Genomic DNA, 19,996 nt, shown 5'->3' on the forward strand with positions numbered 1-19,996 from the left:
TGCGCCCTGGAGGAATTTCAGGAGGATAAACCTGAGCGTTGCCCTATGGGAAAATTGTATGTTCCTGACCAGTGGAGAAAGAGAGTGATGTCTGAAATTCATTGCTCCGCATTGGCTGGTCATCCAGGTATTTTTGGTACCAGAGATTTGGTGAGTCGGTCCTTTTGGTGGCCTGCCTTATCTCGTGACGTCAGGAGTTTTGTACAGTCCTGTGGGACTTGTTCTCGGTCTAAACCCTGTTCTCGTTCTAGTGGGTTGCTGATGCCCTTGCCGGTGCCCAAGAGGCCATGGACCCATATCTCAATGGATTTTATTTCTGATCTTCCTGTCTCTCAGAGAATGACTGTTATCTGGGTGATTTGTGATAGATTTTCAAAGATGGTCCATCTTGTACCACTCCCAAAGTTGCCATCTTCCGCTAAGTTGGTGCCCTTGTTTTTACAACAGTTGGTTCGGTTACATAGAATCATAGAATCATAGAATGGTAGAGTTGGAAGGGACCTCCTGGGCCATCTGGTCCAACCCCCTGCTCAAAGCAGGATTCGCTAAATCATCCCAGTTAGATGTCTGTCCAGCCTCTGTTTGAAGACTTCCATTGAAGGAGAACTCACCACTTCTCGTGGCAGCCTGTTCCACTCATTGATCACTCTAACTGTCAAAAAGTTTTTTCTAATATCTAATCTGTGTCTCCTCCCATTCAGCTTCATCCCATTGCTTCTAGTCTTTCCTTGTGCAAATGAGAATAAAGTTGATCCTTCTACAATGTGACAGCCCTTTAGATATTTGTAGACAGCTATTAAGTCTCCTCTCAGTCTTCTCTTTTGCAAACTAAACATTCCCAAATCCTGCAACCTTTCCTCATAAGACAGGGTTTGCAGACCGGTCACCATTCTGGTCGCTCTTTTCTGAACTTGCTCCAGTTTGTTGATGTCTTTTTTAAAATGTGGTGCCCAAAATTGGACACAATATTCCAGATGAGGTCTGACCAAAGAGGAGTAGAGGGAAATAATTACTTCACGTGATCTAGACTGTATGCTTCTGTTAATACATCCTAGAATTGCATTTGCCTTTTTTGCTGCTGCATCACACTGTTGACTCATATTCAGTCTGTGATCTATTAGTATACCCAAGTCTTTTTCACATGTGCTGTCACTTAGCCCTATTCCTCCCATTCTATATATGCTTTTTTCATTTTTATTGCCCAGATGTAGTACTTTGCATTTCTCCCTGTTAAAAACCATTCTGTTAGTTGCTGCCCACTTCTCCAGTTTATTTAAATCTTTATGAATCCTCTCTCTCTCTTCTCTAGTATTAGCTATCCCTCCTAGCTTTGTGTCATCAGCAAATTTAATCAGTTTACCCTCAATTCCTTCATCTAAATCGTTGATAAAGATGTTGAACAATACAGGGCCCAGGACAGAGCCCTGTGGTACCCCACTTGAGACATTCTTCCAACTGGATGTGCAGCCATTTACGACCACTCTTTGGGTCCGATCACTAAGCCAGTTATGAATCCACCTAACAGTTGCCTTGTCCATTCCATACTTAGTCATTTTTTCAATAAGGATTGTATGAGAGACTTTGTCAAATGCTTTGCTGAAGTCAAGATATACTATATCTACAGCATTTCCTTGATCCACCCAATCAGTAATACCGTCATAGAAGGAAATTAAATTAGTCTGACATGACTTATTAGTTACAAACCCATGCTGACTCTGTTTAATCACTTCATTCTTATCCAGGTATTGACATACATGTTGTTTAATAATTTGTTCAAAGATCTTTCCTGGTATAGAAGTCAGACTCACCGGCCTATAGTTGCCTGGGTCCACCTTCTTCCCCTTTTTGAAGATAGGAACAACATTTGCTCTTCTCCAGTCTTCTGGCACTTCTCCTGTTCTCCAAGAATTTTCAAAGATTATGGAGAGGGGTTCAAAAATTTCTTCTGCTATCTCCTTCAGTACTCTGGGGTGTAATTCATCTGGACCTGGAGACTTGAATTCATTTAGGTTAGCTAAGTGTTTCCTCACTATCTTTCTGTTTATAGATATCCTGGATTCTTCTATTCCCTTAATAGGACAGTGAATAACAGTTGATGTTACATTTCCTTTCTGAGAGAAATGGGATTCCTGAGAACAATGTGTCCGACAGAGGAGTCCAGTTTGTTTCCAGATTCTGGAAAGCCTTTTGTTCCAATCTGGGAATTCAGTTATCCTTCTCCTCGGCGTTTCATCCCCAGACCAATGGATAGACTGAGGGAACAAACCGGACCTTGGAGTCTAATTTGAGATGTTTTATATCTGCTGATCAGGATGATTGGGTCTCATTTTTGCCCTTGGCCGAATTCGCACTGAACAATAGAGCTAGTTCTGCCACTTTGATGTCACCCTTTTTCTGTAATTTTGGGTTTCATCCTCGATTCTCTTCAGGGCAAGTGGAATCTTCGTCCTGCCCAGGTGTGGACACTGTGGTTAAGAGAATGCAGCAGATATGGGACCAAGTGGTGGATAAGTTGACACTCTCTCAGGAAAAGGCACAGCGATTTTCCAACCGGCATAGGACCTTTGGTCCCCGGTTTAAAGTGGGTGATATGGTTTGGTTGTCGTCTGAGAATATTCCTATGAAGGTTGCATCTCCTAAATTTAAGCCAAGATTTATTGGTCCTTTATAAGAAGTAAGGTTTCTCCTTGCGGAGAGTGACATGCCAGCTGTGGCTTGTCAAGGTAAGGAGACTAATTCGCCGTGCAATGCTCCTCTGGGAAAATAATATGCAAATTGCCTCTTCAGAAAGAAAGAGGACTTTTACTCTACAGCGCCACCTATTGGTAGTAGCGATCCTACAAGTCACAATCAACCCTTTAACGAGTCTTGTAGTATGACTTAGGATACAAGCCAAATCAGAATCTCAATTTGCAGACACGGTGTTTCGAGCTGTTGGCTCTCGTCAGTGCAAAGTATGAGATCTGATTTGGCAAGGTGAGAGGCTCTGGACTAGGGTCTAAGAAGTAAGGTTTCTCCTTGCGGAGAGTGACATGCCAGCTGTGGCTTGTCAAGGTAAGGAGACTAATTCGCCGTGCAATGCTCCTCTGGGAAAATAATATGCAAATTGCCTCTTCAGAAAGAAAGAGGACTTTTACTCTACAGCGCCACCTATTGGTAGTAGCGATCCTACAAGTCACAATCAACCCTTTAACGAGTCTTGTAGTATGACTTAGGATACAAGCCAAATCAGAATCTCAATTTGCAGACACGGTGTTTCGAGCTGTTGGCTCTCGTCAGTGCAAAGTATGAGATCTGATTTGGCAAGGTGAGAGGCTCTGGACTAGGGTCTAAGAAGTAAGGTTTCTCCTTGCGGAGAGTGACATGCCAGCTGTGGCTTGTCAAGGTAAGGAGACTAATTCGCCGTGCAATGCTCCTCTGGGAAAATAATATGCAAATTGCCTCTTCAGAAAGAAAGAGGACTTTTACTCTACAGCGCCACCTATTGGTAGTAGCGATCCTACAAGTCACAATCAACCCTTTAACGAGTCTTGTAGTATGACTTAGGATACAAGCCAAATCAGAATCTCAATTTGCAGACACGGTGTTTCGAGCTGTTGGCTCTCGTCAGTGCAAAGTATGAGATCTGATTTGGCAAGGTGAGAGGCTCTGGACTAGGGTCTAAGAAGTAAGGTTTCTCCTTGCGGAGAGTGACATGCCAGCTGTGGCTTGTCAAGGTAAGGAGACTAATTCGCCGTGCAATGCTCCTCTGGGAAAATAATATGCAAATTGCCTCTTCAGAAAGAAAGAGGACTTTTACTCTACAGCGCCACCTATTGGTAGTAGCGATCCTACAAGTCACAATCAACCCTTTAACGAGTCTTGTAGTATGACTTAGGATACAAGCCAAATCAGAATCTCAATTTGCAGACACGGTGTTTCGAGCTGTTGGCTCTCGTCAGTGCAAAGTATGAGATCTGATTTGGCAAGGTGAGAGGCTCTGGACTAGGGTCTAAGAAGTAAGGTTTCTCCTTGCGGAGAGTGACATGCCAGCTGTGGCTTGTCAAGGTAAGGAGACTAATTCGCCGTGCAATGCTCCTCTGGGAAAATAATATGCAAATTGCCTCTTCAGAAAGAAAGAGGACTTTTACTCTACAGCGCCACCTATTGGTAGTAGCGATCCTACAAGTCACAATCAACCCTTTAACGAGTCTTGTAGTATGACTTAGGATACAAGCCAAATCAGAATCTCAATTTGCAGACAATTTGAGATTCTGATTTGGCTTGTATCCTAAGTCATACTACAAGACTCGTTAAAGGGTTGATTGTGACTTGTAGGATCGCTACTACCAATAGGTGGCGCTGTAGAGTAAAAGTCCTCTTTCTTTCTGAAGAGGCAATTTGCATATTATTTTCCCAGAGGAGCATTGCACGGCGAATTAGTCTCCTTACCTTGACAAGCCACAGCTGGCATGTCACTCTCCGCAAGGAGAAACCTTACTTCTTAGACCCTAGTCCAGAGCCTCTCACCTTGCCAAATCAGATCTCATACTTTGCACTGACGAGAGCCAACAGCTCGAAACACCGTGTCTGCAAATTGAGATTCTGATTTGGCTTGTATCCTAAGTCATACTACAAGACTCGTTAAAGGGTTGATTGTGACTTGTAGGATCGCTACTACCAATAGGTGGCGCTGTAGAGTAAAAGTCCTCTTTCTTTCTGAAGAGGCAATTTGCATATTATTTTCCCAGAGGAGCATTGCACGGCGAATTAGTCTCCTTACCTTGACAAGCCACAGCTGGCATGTCACTCTCCGCAAGGAGAAACCTTACTTCTTAGACCCTAGTCCAGAGCCTCTCACCTTGCCAAATCAGATCTCATACTTTGCACTGACGAGAGCCAACAGCTCGAAACACCGTGTCTGCAAATTGAGATTCTGATTTGGCTTGTATCCTAAGTCATACTACAAGACTCGTTAAAGGGTTGATTGTGACTTGTAGGATCGCTACTACCAATAGGTGGCGCTGTAGAGTAAAAGTCCTCTTTCTTTCTGAAGAGGCAATTTGCATATTATTTTCCCAGAGGAGCATTGCACGGCGAATTAGTCTCCTTACCTTGACAAGCCACAGCTGGCATGTCACTCTCCGCAAGGAGAAACCTTACTTCTTAGACCCTAGTCCAGAGCCTCTCACCTTGCCAAATCAGATCTCATACTTTGCACTGACGAGAGCCAACAGCTCGAAACACCGTGTCTGCAAATTGAGATTCTGATTTGGCTTGTATCCTAAGTCATACTACAAGACTCGTTAAAGGGTTGATTGTGACTTGTAGGATCGCTACTACCAATAGGTGGCGCTGTAGAGTAAAAGTCCTCTTTCTTTCTGAAGAGGCAATTTGCATATTATTTTCCCAGAGGAGCATTGCACGGCGAATTAGTCTCCTTACCTTGACAAGCCACAGCTGGCATGTCACTCTCCGCAAGGAGAAACCTTACTTCTTAGACCCTAGTCCAGAGCCTCTCACCTTGCCAAATCAGATCTCATACTTTGCACTGACGAGAGCCAACAGCTCGAAACACCGTGTCTGCAAATTGAGATTCTGATTTGGCTTGTATCCTAAGTCATACTACAAGACTCGTTAAAGGGTTGATTGTGACTTGTAGGATCGCTACTACCAATAGGTGGCGCTGTAGAGTAAAAGTCCTCTTTCTTTCTGAAGAGGCAATTTGCATATTATTTTCCCAGAGGAGCATTGCACGGCGAATTAGTCTCCTTACCTTGACAAGCCACAGCTGGCATGTCACTCTCCGCAAGGAGAAACCTTACTTCTTAGACCCTAGTCCAGAGCCTCTCACCTTGCCAAATCAGATCTCATACTTTGCACTGACGAGAGCCAACAGCTCGAAACACCGTGTCTGCAAATTGAGATTCTGATTTGGCTTGTATCCTAAGTCATACTACAAGACTCGTTAAAGGGTTGATTGTGACTTGTAGGATCGCTACTACCAATAGGTGGCGCTGTAGAGTAAAAGTCCTCTTTCTTTCTGAAGAGGCAATTTGCATATTATTGGTCCTTTATAAGATTTTGAAAATTCTTAATCCTGTTTTGTTTCGATTGGCTCTTCCAGTTACGTTCAAGATCCATAATGTATTTCACAAATCTCTGTTGAAGAGGTTTGTTGAGCCAGTGGTTCCTATGGCAGCACCTCCTGACCCTGTGTTGGTTGAAGGCAATGTGGAATATGAGGTAGAGAAAATATTGGATTCTCGTTTGGTTAGACGAAGACTCCAGTATTTGGTCAAATGGAAGGGTTACGGTCAGGAAGATAATTCTTGGGTCTCTGCCTCCAATATTCATGCCAATAGATTGGTTCGCCCATCCTGATCGCCCTGGTGGCCCCTCCTCAAGTGGGGGGTACTGTTATGAGTTCATTCTCTGGTTCACCAGTTGTGAGTTCTCCTTCCAGACTCCCTCTGGTGGTAACAGGAGGTAGTGAGGCTGATTTGATCGGTGGAGATCTGCCACTTGAGAATGAGGATGATGATTGGATCTCAGGAGTCTCAGATTGGATTTAAGACAGCCAACGCCCTATTCAGTTGCTGGTGATTCCTTCTGGCTTGTCAGCTCTTGGTTTTCAGCTCTCTTCCAGTCATCTAAAGCTAGTTTTTTCTGCTAATGTTCACACTTGATTTTGTTGGTCTATTCAGTTTTTTGTGTGGTCAGCCAGCCCCTGCTGGGGGCTGTGCTGAATTTCCACTCTTATTTATCAGTATTTTGCCAATTTGCTTTTTATCCCTTACTAGTTTGATCTCTTTTTGCTCTGTCTCAGAATATTTCAGAGTGCTGATATAGTGGGAGAAGTCTAGTGACTTCAGGGTTAATTTTGCTATCAGAAGTGTTGGACATTATTTTGTAGGGTTTTTTGCAGGTTTCAGACAGTATCTTTCCTTTCCTCTCTAGTTAGTTTGGGCCCCATCGTTTGCTCAGCCTATTTTCCTGCCTGTGTTTGTGCCTTCATCTTGTTTCACCGTCAATACATGTGTGGGGGCTATCTATTCTTTTGGGGTCTGCTCTGGGGCAGTTACTTTTCCCCTTTTCATGCTTCAGGCTTATTTAGTCCTCCATTAAATGCAAGAATATCCCCTACTAATGGGAAACACGTAATAGCACAACTCAAAACACAATATATATCAATAGATTTCCCTGTCTGAACAATTAAGCAAGAATTAGGGATCCAAAGAGTTTTAGCAAAATTAGTAAATTTTATTACACAAAAATTAAAAACAGAGCATCGTTGCTAATGCAGGCAGTGATAAGCATAATAGACACAAACTCACACCTAAATAAATAACTCAATGTATACAGTCAATATTGAGGAATTTTAATCACACACAGTGCATAGTAATACATCACACCCGTTAATTGAATTAATTTTCAAGGTGCTGCGCTAATCGCATTTGCATAATTTAGTTTAGATGGTACAAATAGTAGCAGGAATTGACCCACTGCTATTAATCTAAAAGTGAAAATTATATCAGCAGCTACCAGCAGGGATTAGCCCGCCACTGCAACCATCAGAGCAAGGGTCAGCCCGTTATTATATAGTATACATAAAGACGTAAATGTCATAAACAGTTTTCACTATATGAAGAAATCCAGCAACCTTGAGTAATCCAAAGGTGCTGAGATTCACTTACAAGGAGTGACAAAAGTGCTGCCGCTCCCTGTCGCCCCGTTAATTGGATTAATCTACCGGGTGCTCTGCTAGTCACATTTGCATAGGTAGATGGTGCACATAGTAGCAGGTATTAGCCCGCTGCTATTGATCTAAGGGTAAAGATTGTCCAAACAGCTACCAGCAGGGATAATCCCGCTATTGTTACCAACAGAGCAAGGGCTAGCTAGCTGTTATATAGTATACAGAAAAAAAGTAAACGTCATGGACAGTTTTTACTGCATGAAGGTGCTGAGACTCACTTACTTTAAGTGCCCAGAATGCTGCCGCTGTCTGCCGCCCCCTAGTCACATTTGCATAAGTAGATACTACACATAGCAGCAGGTATTAGCCCGCTGATATTGATCTAAGGGTAAATCCAAACAACTTCTTGCAGGGTTAAGCCTGCTATTGTTACCATCAGAGCAAGTGCTAGCTAGCTGTTATATAGTATACAAAAAAACGTAAATATCATGGACAGTTTTCACTGCATGAAGGTGCTGAGACTCACTTACTTTAGGTGCCCAGAATGCTGCCACTGCCTGCCGCCCCTACGCGTGTTACGCCTCCTGAAGAAGCTGACGGTCCAGCCTCAACTGCTCAATTTCTTGCAGGTACTCCACTCGATACTCCACGAGCATCCGAAAGTCTCTCAGGCTTTCCACGGAGCCAACCACCATGATGGAAATCCTATCCACTTCCCTGGATACCTGGTCTTCATCATCAGGAGGGATCCTCACCCTCACCACACCGGAGATATTCACACGGTCTTGCATTACCTTCCAATGATTCTCCCAATCAGAGCTTTGGGTACCAGAACCACATCTTTCCTCAAACCCAACCGATCCATAGCCTCTCTTGCTATCTCTAGGCGTCGAGCAGCCTTCATGTTACTCTGCCTAACCAATTGTTTGACACGTAGACACTGCAAATTCATCTCTTTCAGGACAGCTACTCGGTTTGATGTATCTTCCCTGGCTGATACTATCACCAACTGCCGAGTCTCAGGTGCCCAGTGCACCTCACACGCTTTGACCGCCTCTTTGAAAGCCTCATGTACACCTTCCTCCGCACAGGCTTCTTGCATGTCTTCAGGTACTTCGATCACAGATTTGAAGGTCGTGGTCTTGCTCTCTTCCTGGACAGAAGACTCTGGCTTTACCACGGACACTTCCCTCACTACAGTTGACCCGACCGGGTGACTGTCTTCTTCGGCTCTTTGCTCACCAACTTCAGGAGATTTTATCTCCTCGTGAGCCTTTGCCAAGATAGGTACCGGCAGTTCCGTCTTATCACTCGGACCCAGCCATTGCACATCTCCGTCCAAGCTCTTCTCCCGCAGAAGACGTTCTACTACTCCTCTGAGTTCCTCCATCTCTTCCTTAAGGCTCTTGTTCACACTTTGCCAGGTGGACAGGTGACCTCTGAGCTCCAAGACTTCTTTCTCGAGCCCCTCCACCTTGTGCTCGGCCAATTGTCTCAAGATTCTCTCTTGTTTGACATGTTCTTCCACTGTCTCTTTTATTAGTTGTATCTCCTGATCTTGTTCTCTTTTGGCCAGCACGTGTCGCACCACTAATTCTTTAATTATATCGTCAAAGGGTACCTCTGAGTCAGTCCTATCAGTCGAGTGAACCCCCGGTTACCCTCTGACTGTGTTTCTATTCCCGCTATCTTCTCGATCAGGTTACCACCAGTCCTGTCAAGAGTTTCAGTCAGCACAGCATTAGATTCTGTCCTAGTGGTAGCTACTGGCAATAACACGTCACAGTCACACCACACCGTACGGTGAACCCCCAAGACACACTCTATCCGTGTGTCAGCTCCGCTCTTTTTGTTTACCACACCATTTTCATTCACACTGTGGTACGCTTCAGGTGACGTCAGGTCAGTAAATTCGTCTGAGGCAATTCTTTCTCCGGTCGCCCTTACGTCTAGGCTGTCCACGTTAGGAGGCGTCAGTGTCTCAGTGTCTGCTAGCCCTACAGTAGAAACGTCTCTATCGTCCTGCCCCACATCTTTAAATATGACAAAGTCCCGGCGCCTCTCAAAGGTATGCACTAAGTTTGGTGGCATACTACCACCTTGGCACTCCCCCTTTGTCATCTCAATCGGGACTCTGTCCACTTTATAATTCACAACGACCCCGTGGACGCAGCGAACTCTGACGTTTTTCTCGGTCAGAGAAAAAACGAGCGGAGTTCCTGTCAGTCACCTGACTCCTTGAGTCCAGCCTACCAGGGACTCCTAGCCGATGCAGCATCACGGTACACACCTGCGGCCCATCGTCACTATCCGGAAAGGATATCCCACATTCTGACCAAGTCATACACACACACTGCGGTACTCCAGACATACCCACTGAGTCATCTAGTGCTGTCATTTCTTCAAACTTGGCCCTTTTCTGGACCACCACCCCACTTTGGGTTGCCGCCCCCTCCTGGGACTCCACCCCTTTTTGGGTTACCGTGCCAATTTGGGACTCCACCCCTTTTGGGTTACCGCCCCCTTTTGGGACTCCACCCCCTTTCGGGATCTCCCCATGTCTGTTATACCGGTCTTCTCAGACCACAGTTCACACCACACAGTTTGTGTCTCTTACGATACCACACAAGTCTTTGTTGGCACCACCACAGCTCCTGCTGTCACCGATCACCGGCACCACCGGCTGCTGTTCACACACAGCTGCTGGTGTCACTGAAGCTCGTGCTGCGCCATCTTCGTGGACCCGCCGATCCACCGGAAGCCGCTTGTCTCCTTCGTAACCCCGCCGGGTTACCGGAAGCCGCTTGTCACCCTCGAAGATAAAAGAAACCACAAAAGCGCGCCCATAGGGCCTTACCAGTGCAGGTATAATGGGTATAAAGAAATAATACAGGGTACTCACCCTTAATAGTTGTGTAAAGCCACAACTACTGTATCCGCTTAATCAAATGCAATAAAGCTGCAGCAGGATGGTGTAGACAGACAGCGTCTGCTACCAATGCTGGAAGAGGAGATCCAAAAAAAGGAAAAACACCAGGTCCCTGTGCTGCGAGACCTTCGTGACCCCACTGAGCCACAGCAAGCACCTTGAGGTTTTGCAGAGGAAAAAAGAAAAACACATGCACGAAAAACTCCAAAAACTCACGTATCTTGTCTGTGCGCTATTCAGGATGTACCGTCTCCACCTGAGACCATCCAACCCACAGGGCACACCGGGTGCTATTCAGGGAGCCGACCCTCCTCCCAGGGTCTCCCAACACACCGGCCTCACCAGGTCCAAGGTCATATCACGTGTTCCAGGGATCCGATTCCTCTCCCAGAACCTCCCAACACTGACCCTCCAGGACCTTGCTCACTGATCCAGGTCAGTACAACAACGAACACCTGTCGTTACCTGTGTCGGCCACACAGGTCCTCGGGTACCTCTTATCCGCAGAGGCACCCTAGCAATCACCAGTCTCTTTCACTGAGCTGCTGTCAGTATACGGCTTTCACAACAGTCAGCCCTCCTGGCTCAGCGTTGCCAGCACTGCAACATGTGCTGTTGGAACCGCAGCCCTTAGCAACAAAGTTTTTTTTCTTTTTTTTTTTTTTGGCAGTCCTTTTCCGTTGCCCCCAGCAACAAGGCTACTATATTGCCCTTAGCAATTCTCCACCATTTGTGAGGTAACGCTGTCATTCAAGGTTGGGGGACACTCGCTTGGCAGCGAATAAGTCACATCCAGCACGGGTTTTCATAAAGCAGTATAATCCATGCGGTTTATTTCAGCTTCATAAACCGTCACAGCAACAGAAAACAGCATACAGTCAGCATTGCGTCCATTACAGAGTTCAGCTCTGTTATCCTTGCATCACACAAATTATGCACTGTTCAATGCGCAGGCTTTCTAGCCACCAAGTTATCTTACCCACGTCAGGGTTGCCTCGTGCTGTTTCACCATGATGCACGTTTATTCCCTCCAGGGAACTAACAGGCACACATCGCCATTACACACAGCGTCCACCTGTGCTGTCAGGCAGGAAGCCCTATGTCAGCGGGACCTTCCTCTCTGGACCAATCGGGTCCCTGCATTCACCCCTTGTGACCAGACCTCAGGTACCTTATATGGTCCATAACCACACCCACAGGTGATCACATGACTATGACCACACACAGGCTTCCCTGACACATTGTAACGGAACGTACTATCCAGCAGTACCTCTGCTGATCATTAAGATCTTTCAGTATCCTACACCTATCAGGGTAATGGAAATGCTTATACTGCTGTCCTGTGACACCCACACAGCGCCCCCTAGCGGACACAGCGGTCACTGCACCATAGTGTGTATGTGAGTACTTGTGGGCTGCCTGCCCACCCACATCCATGCAGTCACAGCCGGCAGGAAAGAGGGTGGTTTGCGGCCTGTGCTGGAGATGTGAATATATGTGTGTGTATGTGAGTACGTGTGTGTGTGTGTATGTGAGTACATGTGTGTGTATGTGAGTACGTGTGTGTGTATGTGAGTACGTGTGTGTGTATGTGTGTGTATGTGAGTACGTGTGTGTACGTGTGTGTGTATGTGAGTGTGTGTGTATGTGAGTACGTGTGTGTGTGTATGTGTGTACGTACATGTGTATGTGTACATGTGTGTGTACGTACGTGTGTGTGTGTGTGTGTGTGTGTGTGTGTGTACGTATGTACATGGTGGGGGGGGTCCGTCGGCGTGGCCAGCAGCGGCGGGTCCAGCGGCGGCAGGGGGGTTCATCGGCGGCGGGTCCAGTGGCGGAGGGGTCCTGGCGGCGGCCAGTCGGCAGGAAAGACCGCGGCTTGTGGCCTGTGCTGGAGATGGGTTGCGGCGCCACCAGAGGACACCCGCACCCCATCTCCAGCACAGGCCGCAAGTCGCGGTCTTTCCTGCCGGCTGTGACGGAGGTGGGTGGGCAGGCGGCGGGGGTCCCGGCGGTGTCCCGCTGGTGGTACTGTGGAAGGGCCTGGTACCACCAGCGGGTGCCATATTGGAATACCCATCACTTGGGTATTCCAATATGGCGGTCGGCGCAATTCCGATGCGGCGCGGTGGATTGTGGGATTCGGGGACATCCAGATGGAAGTGGATGACGGACAATTTAAGGCAATTATATATATATATAGATAGGGTTAGCGTCAGTCTGTAATCTCCTATGACCATTGGGTGTCGTATTATGACACTGAAAGTGTCCTGCTGCTACTGTGAAAGCAAGATGTCAGCCCCCAGTGCCTTTTTTAAACTCCTATAACACACAAGATATGTTTCAAATGCAATCAAAACTTGGTTATAACAGCATGTTATGCTACATTACATTGATTTATTAATGATCTACAAACGCGGGGCCTTCACTTTAAACACAGGCACTGAGCGAGTTCTGTGTCTAAAGCTGTGTGCACACAGAGATTTAATGAGGTGGTAAAAAAATGACTAATTTTCTAGTGGAAACTGCTTCAGGAAATGCTCATTGTTATGGAGTCTTTTTGGAACTTTGGAGAGTTTTTTCCAGAAGCGTATTTTTGAATCCTTGTGATTAGACAGGGCCTAGCTTGAATCTCAAAGAAGTGATGTGCATTTTCTTTGTTTCCACCAGTAGTTTTTTTTTTTTTTTTTTCAAAAAGACTGGACATGTGAACAGCAAAGTAGTTTTACAGTTGGAATGAATAGGAAGAGCCTTTCAGGCCGTTTTGAAGTGGTGTTTCAGGTGCATTTTGAACAGATCCGCTCAAAAAAAAAAAAACTGCTTGAAGGGAATCTGTCAGCAGGATTTTACCCCCAAACTATTTATATGGTTATGTAACTCTTTTCAAGCCAAGTCTAGAAATACCTTTACATGGCCAATCCGTTCCTCCATTACTGAAAAATCAGCGCCTCTGTCACTCCAGCTCTATTCCCCACCCAGAGCCGCCTCATCCTATTTGACTGATGGCTCCTTTACTTAAATTGACGCAGCAGAGAGGCTGCCAGTCAAGCAGGATGAGATGATTCTGGGCCGGGGATAGAGCTGGAGTGACAGAGGTTTAAGATCTAGCTTTTACAACTTATGTGCATATCCATTCAAAGCTTCCTAGTTACACAGGGCATACGCTTGGTGCTGTGACGCACTTGGTGCTGCGATGCAGGATATATACACTCAGTGTTGTGGCACAGGGTATACGCTCGGTGCTGTGACACAGAGTATACAGAAAGGGCAGTGGCCTTACACGCACCATAAAAACACCATTATTTTCACACAAAGTAAGCCACCTAGTATATGACAGTCTGAAGGTAGAATTGACAAATAAACACCACTTTGTAAAGCAGATACCTTTCTACCAAGGTGAGCGCATTGTGCCCCTTTTGTCCACCTGGAGTAACACTTTCTTATACAGTAGGGGAAAAGTATTTGGTCACCTAGAAACATGCAAGATTTCTGGCTCTCACAGACCTGTAACTTCATCTTCTTCTGTCCTCCACTCATTACCTGTAGTAATGGTACCTATTTGAACGTGGGAGAACTTGCACAATTGGTGGCTGACTAAATACTTTTTTTTCACATTACGTCTGGATGTAAAGGATACAGTGAGATCACAATCTCTCTCATGTTACCGTTGTAGTGTGGCAAATACGAGCTCTGCAGAGAGTCCTGCCTGTCGCTGCGGGGCTCACATCACTTGGAACCGTGCACGATTTGGGGAATTAAATGATCAACCCAGAATGTTCAAGTACCAAGACGCTTTAAAGAAGGTGAGCGTTACTGCAGTATTTTACAGGTATTACCCTACAGTAAGAGGCTGGACAGACCTCTGACTGGGATGATTTAGCGAATCCTGCTTTGAGCAGGGGGTTGGCCCAGGAGGTCCCATCCAACTCTACCATTCTATGATTCTATGAGTATGCACCACTGGCCAACCCCTTATTAATGAGTCCAGGATCGAGGAAAAAAGCCAAATGGAGACTTCCCTCCCAGATTGGTGCTGCTCCTCCCTTTCTGCTTTGCTGGAGTGATCATTGGAGTGTCACATGAGCAGCTGCAGCCAATCAGCATTCACTTTTTGCCTGAGTGTAAGAAGCAGCATTTCTTTCACTTGCAGGAGGCAGCGCCGAGGATCGTCATCGGTCCAGGAGCTGTGACCTATTCTCTGAGTGTTAGGATACTCTCGTAGGGTTTGCCATTAATCTACTTTTCATAATAAGAGTTTTCTTGTTTTTCACACGTGTTTCTTACTTTGTCTACTAGATCCTGAATCCGAGCTCAGTTTGCTTGTGTGTGAGTGATGGCAGCATACTGCCCATGCTGGCACACTCTGCTGGGGCAGCGCAGGTAATATTCTTGCTTATTAGTTAGATTGATTTAATCTCCTTATTTCTCTATTTATAACCTCCTTCTGTTTTCTAGATACACAGTCTTGCTGGTTTTCATGGTGTTACTAGTGAACCCGCAGAGATCTTTGCAGTGCACTCCCAAAAGTTTATTTCTCAAGTTTACAATTGAAATAGTAATAGTGTTTCATAGCAGTCTAGACTGTCTGATGTGGGGTTTTGTCTGCCACATCTGAACCATGATTGCTAGTACTGTCTATGTGAAGAAATCATAGAGCCCCTCACAGTAGTTACATTCAGTGCCCCCGATAGTGCTGACATCTAGCACCCACTATAATAACGTTCTCACTGTGGGGTCTGGATATCCCCAGCATAACAAATGTCTGTAACAAAGACCCTTATAACTGGAATCTGATCGTGTAGCTTGGAGAATCCCCAAACCTGAAGTTTGTCCCTGAGTCTAGCAATAAGTAACGGTGTTGGACTTTTTCGTTTCCTACAAATAAAATGTTTTGCGGTGTTGTATGTGATGAGTGACATCTTCATCTTCCAGGTGTTCACTTTAGAGTCTTCTTCTGTGGCTCAGCAGCTCATGGACAAGGTTAGTGCGGGCATCACATCCTGACTATACAGTATTTGTGATTATTGGTTACCCAGAGCTCTACTAGTAAGGCTGGCTACACACATTCAGCCCTCACGGCATAAGTATGGACATCGCATCGTACATAGCGGTTGCTGGTCTCCTGACATGAAGGTAGCTGTCTTTCAGCCATATATGAGTTAGGCTGTTGAGTTTTTGTCAGCAGAAACGCTGCCGTTGTGGACATCGCGGTCTGATTCAGCTTTAGGGCTTACATAGACAATTTGGTTATAGGGACTTAGCTCTATGAAAATCATACTAACCCAGTACCTGTCACTGCTACAGGGCCGGACTGAAAAAAGAACTTTTCATTTGTATGTCTCAGTACATTTTTGGCATGGCCAAGAGTTCGGGGCACTGTTACGCCCACTCATTTTGCATTTTTCTGCCACTTCTAATTGGCATTGCTTGCTTTCTATAGCGCACATTGTCTACATTCTGCCAGCGTGTGTATGTGTGGTCACTGACGCTGTCTTTGTCTTGCGTGCACACTGTGGCTAAGAACAGGCTCCTGCAAGGCCTGACACAGATGGTATCAGTGCATCAACACATGCTGGCTGACGGCACTCAGCGCCCGCTCTGGGAAGGGAGCACTGTCAATCAGAAGTGGGGTAAGTCATGCAAAATAGGTGGTGTAATGGTGCTCCGAGCGCTTGCACATTTCAAAGGTGCACTAAAACCCCACATTTCCATACAAATTAAAAGTTACTTTTTTCAGGCACGATATAGCTCATTTAAAATGCATTGTAGGAGTGACGGTCTCCCTTTAACCGACTGCCAATTGGCAACACATTTCCGATCAGCTGTTGCTTATTTACACAGGCACAAAAAAAAAGAATTCTTGGAAAAATTAATAATTTTAAAAGTGATTTTCACTTTTAATTTTCCTGTTTTGTTTTAAATTCTAAGAATCTCATAAAATCTGAAAAACAAAACCCTGTGTTCTGAACTGTCTGTAAATCCCAGCACATGAGGCTGCTCATATTTTCTGTTGTAAAATAGTCACCAATGTAGTTGCTCTTAGATTTTGACCTTCTCTCCTTTGTTTTCTGACATTACTACCTCCAGAGCGAATCAGTGGGACACTACTTGCGTAGGTGTGTGACTACTGACTGTAGAGGGATTACTGTATGGTTTGCTTTCAGCACATCATCGCTGTTTTAAAAATCCCTGTCAGATCTAAATTTCACTTCTTTTAAAACAGGGGTCTCAAACTCTGCTAGGTGTATAGGCCGCATATAGGAAAAAAAATTAGAATTTGAGGGTCCGCATTCTTTGAAGGACAAAGTGACATTTTTAGTGATACCATTTTTTTTCTATACTCCTTTTGAACATTTTTGCCATGTTTTTAAAAAATTTTTAGAGCTTCGGTCGTTATGGATGTGGTGATAACAAATGTGCACTCATATTGTAGTTATGTCCCCATATTGTAGTTAGGTCCCCATATTGTAGATATGTCCCCATCCAGGTCCCCATATTGTAGATATGTCCCCATCCATGTCCTCATATTGTAGATACACTACCGTTCAAAAGTTTTGGGGTCACCCAGACGATTGTGTTTTCCATGAAAACTCATACTTCTATTAATCAAATGAGTTGCCAAATGAATTTAAAATCTAGTCCAGACAATGACAAGGTTCGAAAAAAAGATTTTAATTTGAAATAATAATTTTCTCCTTGAAATTTTGCTTTTGTCAAAGAATGCTCCCTTTGCATCAATTACAGCTTTGCAGACCTTTGGCATTCTAGCAGTTAATTTGCTGAGGTAATCTGGAGAAATTTCACCCCATGTTTCCAGAAGCCCTCCCACAAGTTGGTTTCGCTTGATGGGCACTTTTTGCGTACCATACGGTCAAGCTGCTCCCACTACAGCTCAATGGGGTTGAGATCTGGTGACTGCGCTGGCCACTCCATTACAGATAGAATACCAGCTGCCTTCTTCTTCCCTAAATAGTTCTTGAATAATTTGGAGGTGTGCTTTGGGTCATTGTTCTGTTCTAGGATGAAATTGGCTCCAATCAAGCGCTGTCCACAGGGTATGGCATGGCATTGCAAAATGGAGTGATAGCCTTCCTTATTCAAAATCCCTGTTACCTTGTACAAATCCCCCACTTTACCAGCACCAAAGCAACCCCAGACCATCACATTACCTCCACCATGCGTAACAGATGGCGTCGGGCACTCTTCCAGCATTTTTTCAGATGTTCTGCGTCTCACACATGTTCTTCTCTGTGATCCAAACACCTCAAACTTGGATTCCTCTGTCCATAACACTTTTTTCCAATTGTCCTCTGTCCAATGTCTGTGTTCTTTTGCCCATATTAATCCTTTCCTTTTATTAGCCAGTCTGAGATATGGCTTTTTCTTTGCCACTCTGCCCTGAAGGCCAGCATCCCGGAGTCGCCTCTTCACTGTAGACGTTGACACTGGCATTTTGCATGTACTATTTAATGAAGCTGCCAGTTGAGGACCTTGTGAGGTGTCGATTTCTCAAACTACAGACTCTAATGTACTTGTCTTGTTGCTCAGTTGTGCAGTGGGGCCTCCCACTTCACATTCTGCTTTGGTTAGAGCCTGTTTGTGCTCTCCTGTGAAGGGAGTAGTACACACCGTTGTAGGAAATCTTCAGTTTCTTGATATGCAAATTGCCTCTTCAGAAAGAAAGAGGACTTTTACTCTACAGCGCCACCTATTGGTAGTAGCGATCCTACAAGTCACAATCAACCCTTTAACGAGTCTTGTAGTATGACTTAGGATACAAACCAAATCAGAATCTCAATTTGCAGACACGGTGTTTCGAGCTGTTGGCTCTCGTCAGTGCAAAGTATGAGATCTGATTTGGCTAGGTGAGAGGCTCTGGACTAGGGTCTAAGAAGTAACCTTACTTCTTAGACCTCAGTTTCTTGACAATTTCTCACATGGAATAGCCTTCATTTCTAAGAATAAGAATAAGACTGTCGAGTTTCACATGAAAGTTCTTTTTTATGGCCATTTTGAAGTTTAATGGAACCAACAAATGTAATGCTCCAGATTCTCAACTAGCTCAAAGGAAGGTCAGGTTTATAGCTTCTCTAATCAGCCAGACTGCTTTCAGCTGTGCTAACATACTTGCACAAGGGTTTTCAAGGGTATTTTACCCATCCATTAGCCTTGTCACACAGTTAGCAATCACAAAGTACCATAAGAACACTGGAGTGATGGTTGTTGGAAATGGGCCTCTATACATGAAGATATTGCATTATAACCCAGACGTTTGGAGCTAGAATAGTCATTTACCACTTTAACAATGTATAGAGTGTATTTCTGAATCATTTAATGCTAGCTTCATTGGAACAAACTGTGCTTTTCTTTCAAAAATAAGGAAATTTCTAAGTGACCCTAAACTTTTGAATGGTAGTGTATGTCCCCATCCAGGTCCCCATATTGTAGTTGTATCCCCATCCTACTTCTCATATTATAATTTTATGCCCCATTCAGGACCACATATTGTAGTTATGTCCCAATATAGAATCATAGAATCATAGAATCGTAGAGTTGGAAGGGACCTCCTGGGCCATCTGGTCCAACCCCCTGCTCAAAGCAGGATTCGCTAAATCATCCCAGTCAGATGTCTGTCCAGCCTCTGTTTGAAGACTTCCATTGAAGGAGAACTCACCACTTCTCGTGGCAGCCTGTTCCACTCATTGATCACTCTAACTGTCAAAAAGTTTTTTCTAATATCTAATCTGTGTCTCTTCCCATTCAGTTTCATCCCATTGCTTCTAGTCTTTCCTTGTGCAAATGAGAATAAAGTTGATCCTTCTACAATGTGACAGCCCTTTAGATATTTGTAGACAGCTATTAAGTCTCCTCTCAGTCTTCTCTTTTGCAAACTAAACATTCCCAAATCCTGCAACCTTTCCTCATAAGACAGGGTTTGCAGACCGGTCACCATTCTGGTCGCTCTTTTCTGAACTTGCTCCAGTTTGTTGATGTCTTTTTTAAAATGTGGTGCCCAAAACTGGACACAATATTCCAGATGAGGTCTGACCAAAGAGGAGTAGAGGGAAATAATGACTTCACGTGATCTAGACTGTATGCTTCTGTTAATACATCCTAGAATTGCATTTGCCTTTTTTGCTGCTGCATCACACTGTTGACTCATATTCAGTCTGTGATCTATTAGTATACCCAAGTCTTTTTCACATGTGCTGTCACTTAGCCCTATTCCTCCCATTCTATATATGCTTTTTTCATTTTTATTGCCCAGATGTAGTACTTTGCATTTCTCCCTGTTAAAAACCATTCTGTTAGTTGCTGCCCACTTCTCCAGTTTATTTAAATCTTTTTGAATCCTCTCTCTCTCTTCTCTAGTATTAGCTATCCCTCCT

The 19,996-nt window shown here is 44.7% G+C and overlaps 1 protein-coding gene across 5 annotated transcripts in view; it reads left to right on the plus strand.

Moving 5' to 3' along the window:
* Window positions 1–19,996, plus strand: part of LOC141088006 (protein arginine N-methyltransferase 7-like) — a 235,930-nt gene that overhangs the window by 144,415 nt on the left and 71,519 nt on the right. For all 5 annotated transcript variants that reach the window (XM_073573838.1, XM_073573840.1, XM_073573839.1 and 2 more), the window contains 3 exons: window positions 14,281–14,410; window positions 14,904–14,987; window positions 15,540–15,587. In XM_073573838.1, coding sequence (XP_073429939.1) covers window positions 14,281–14,410; window positions 14,904–14,987; window positions 15,540–15,587 — 262 coding nt within the window. The remainder of the gene's footprint in view (window positions 1–14,280; window positions 14,411–14,903; window positions 14,988–15,539; window positions 15,588–19,996) is intronic.

The sequence above is a fragment of the Dendrobates tinctorius genome, unplaced genomic scaffold (genome assembly GCF_039654945.1).
Source record: "Dendrobates tinctorius isolate UK_male_01 unplaced genomic scaffold, ASM3965494v1 ptg000037l, whole genome shotgun sequence".
In the NCBI taxonomy this organism is placed as follows: Eukaryota; Metazoa; Chordata; class Amphibia; order Anura; family Dendrobatidae; genus Dendrobates; species Dendrobates tinctorius.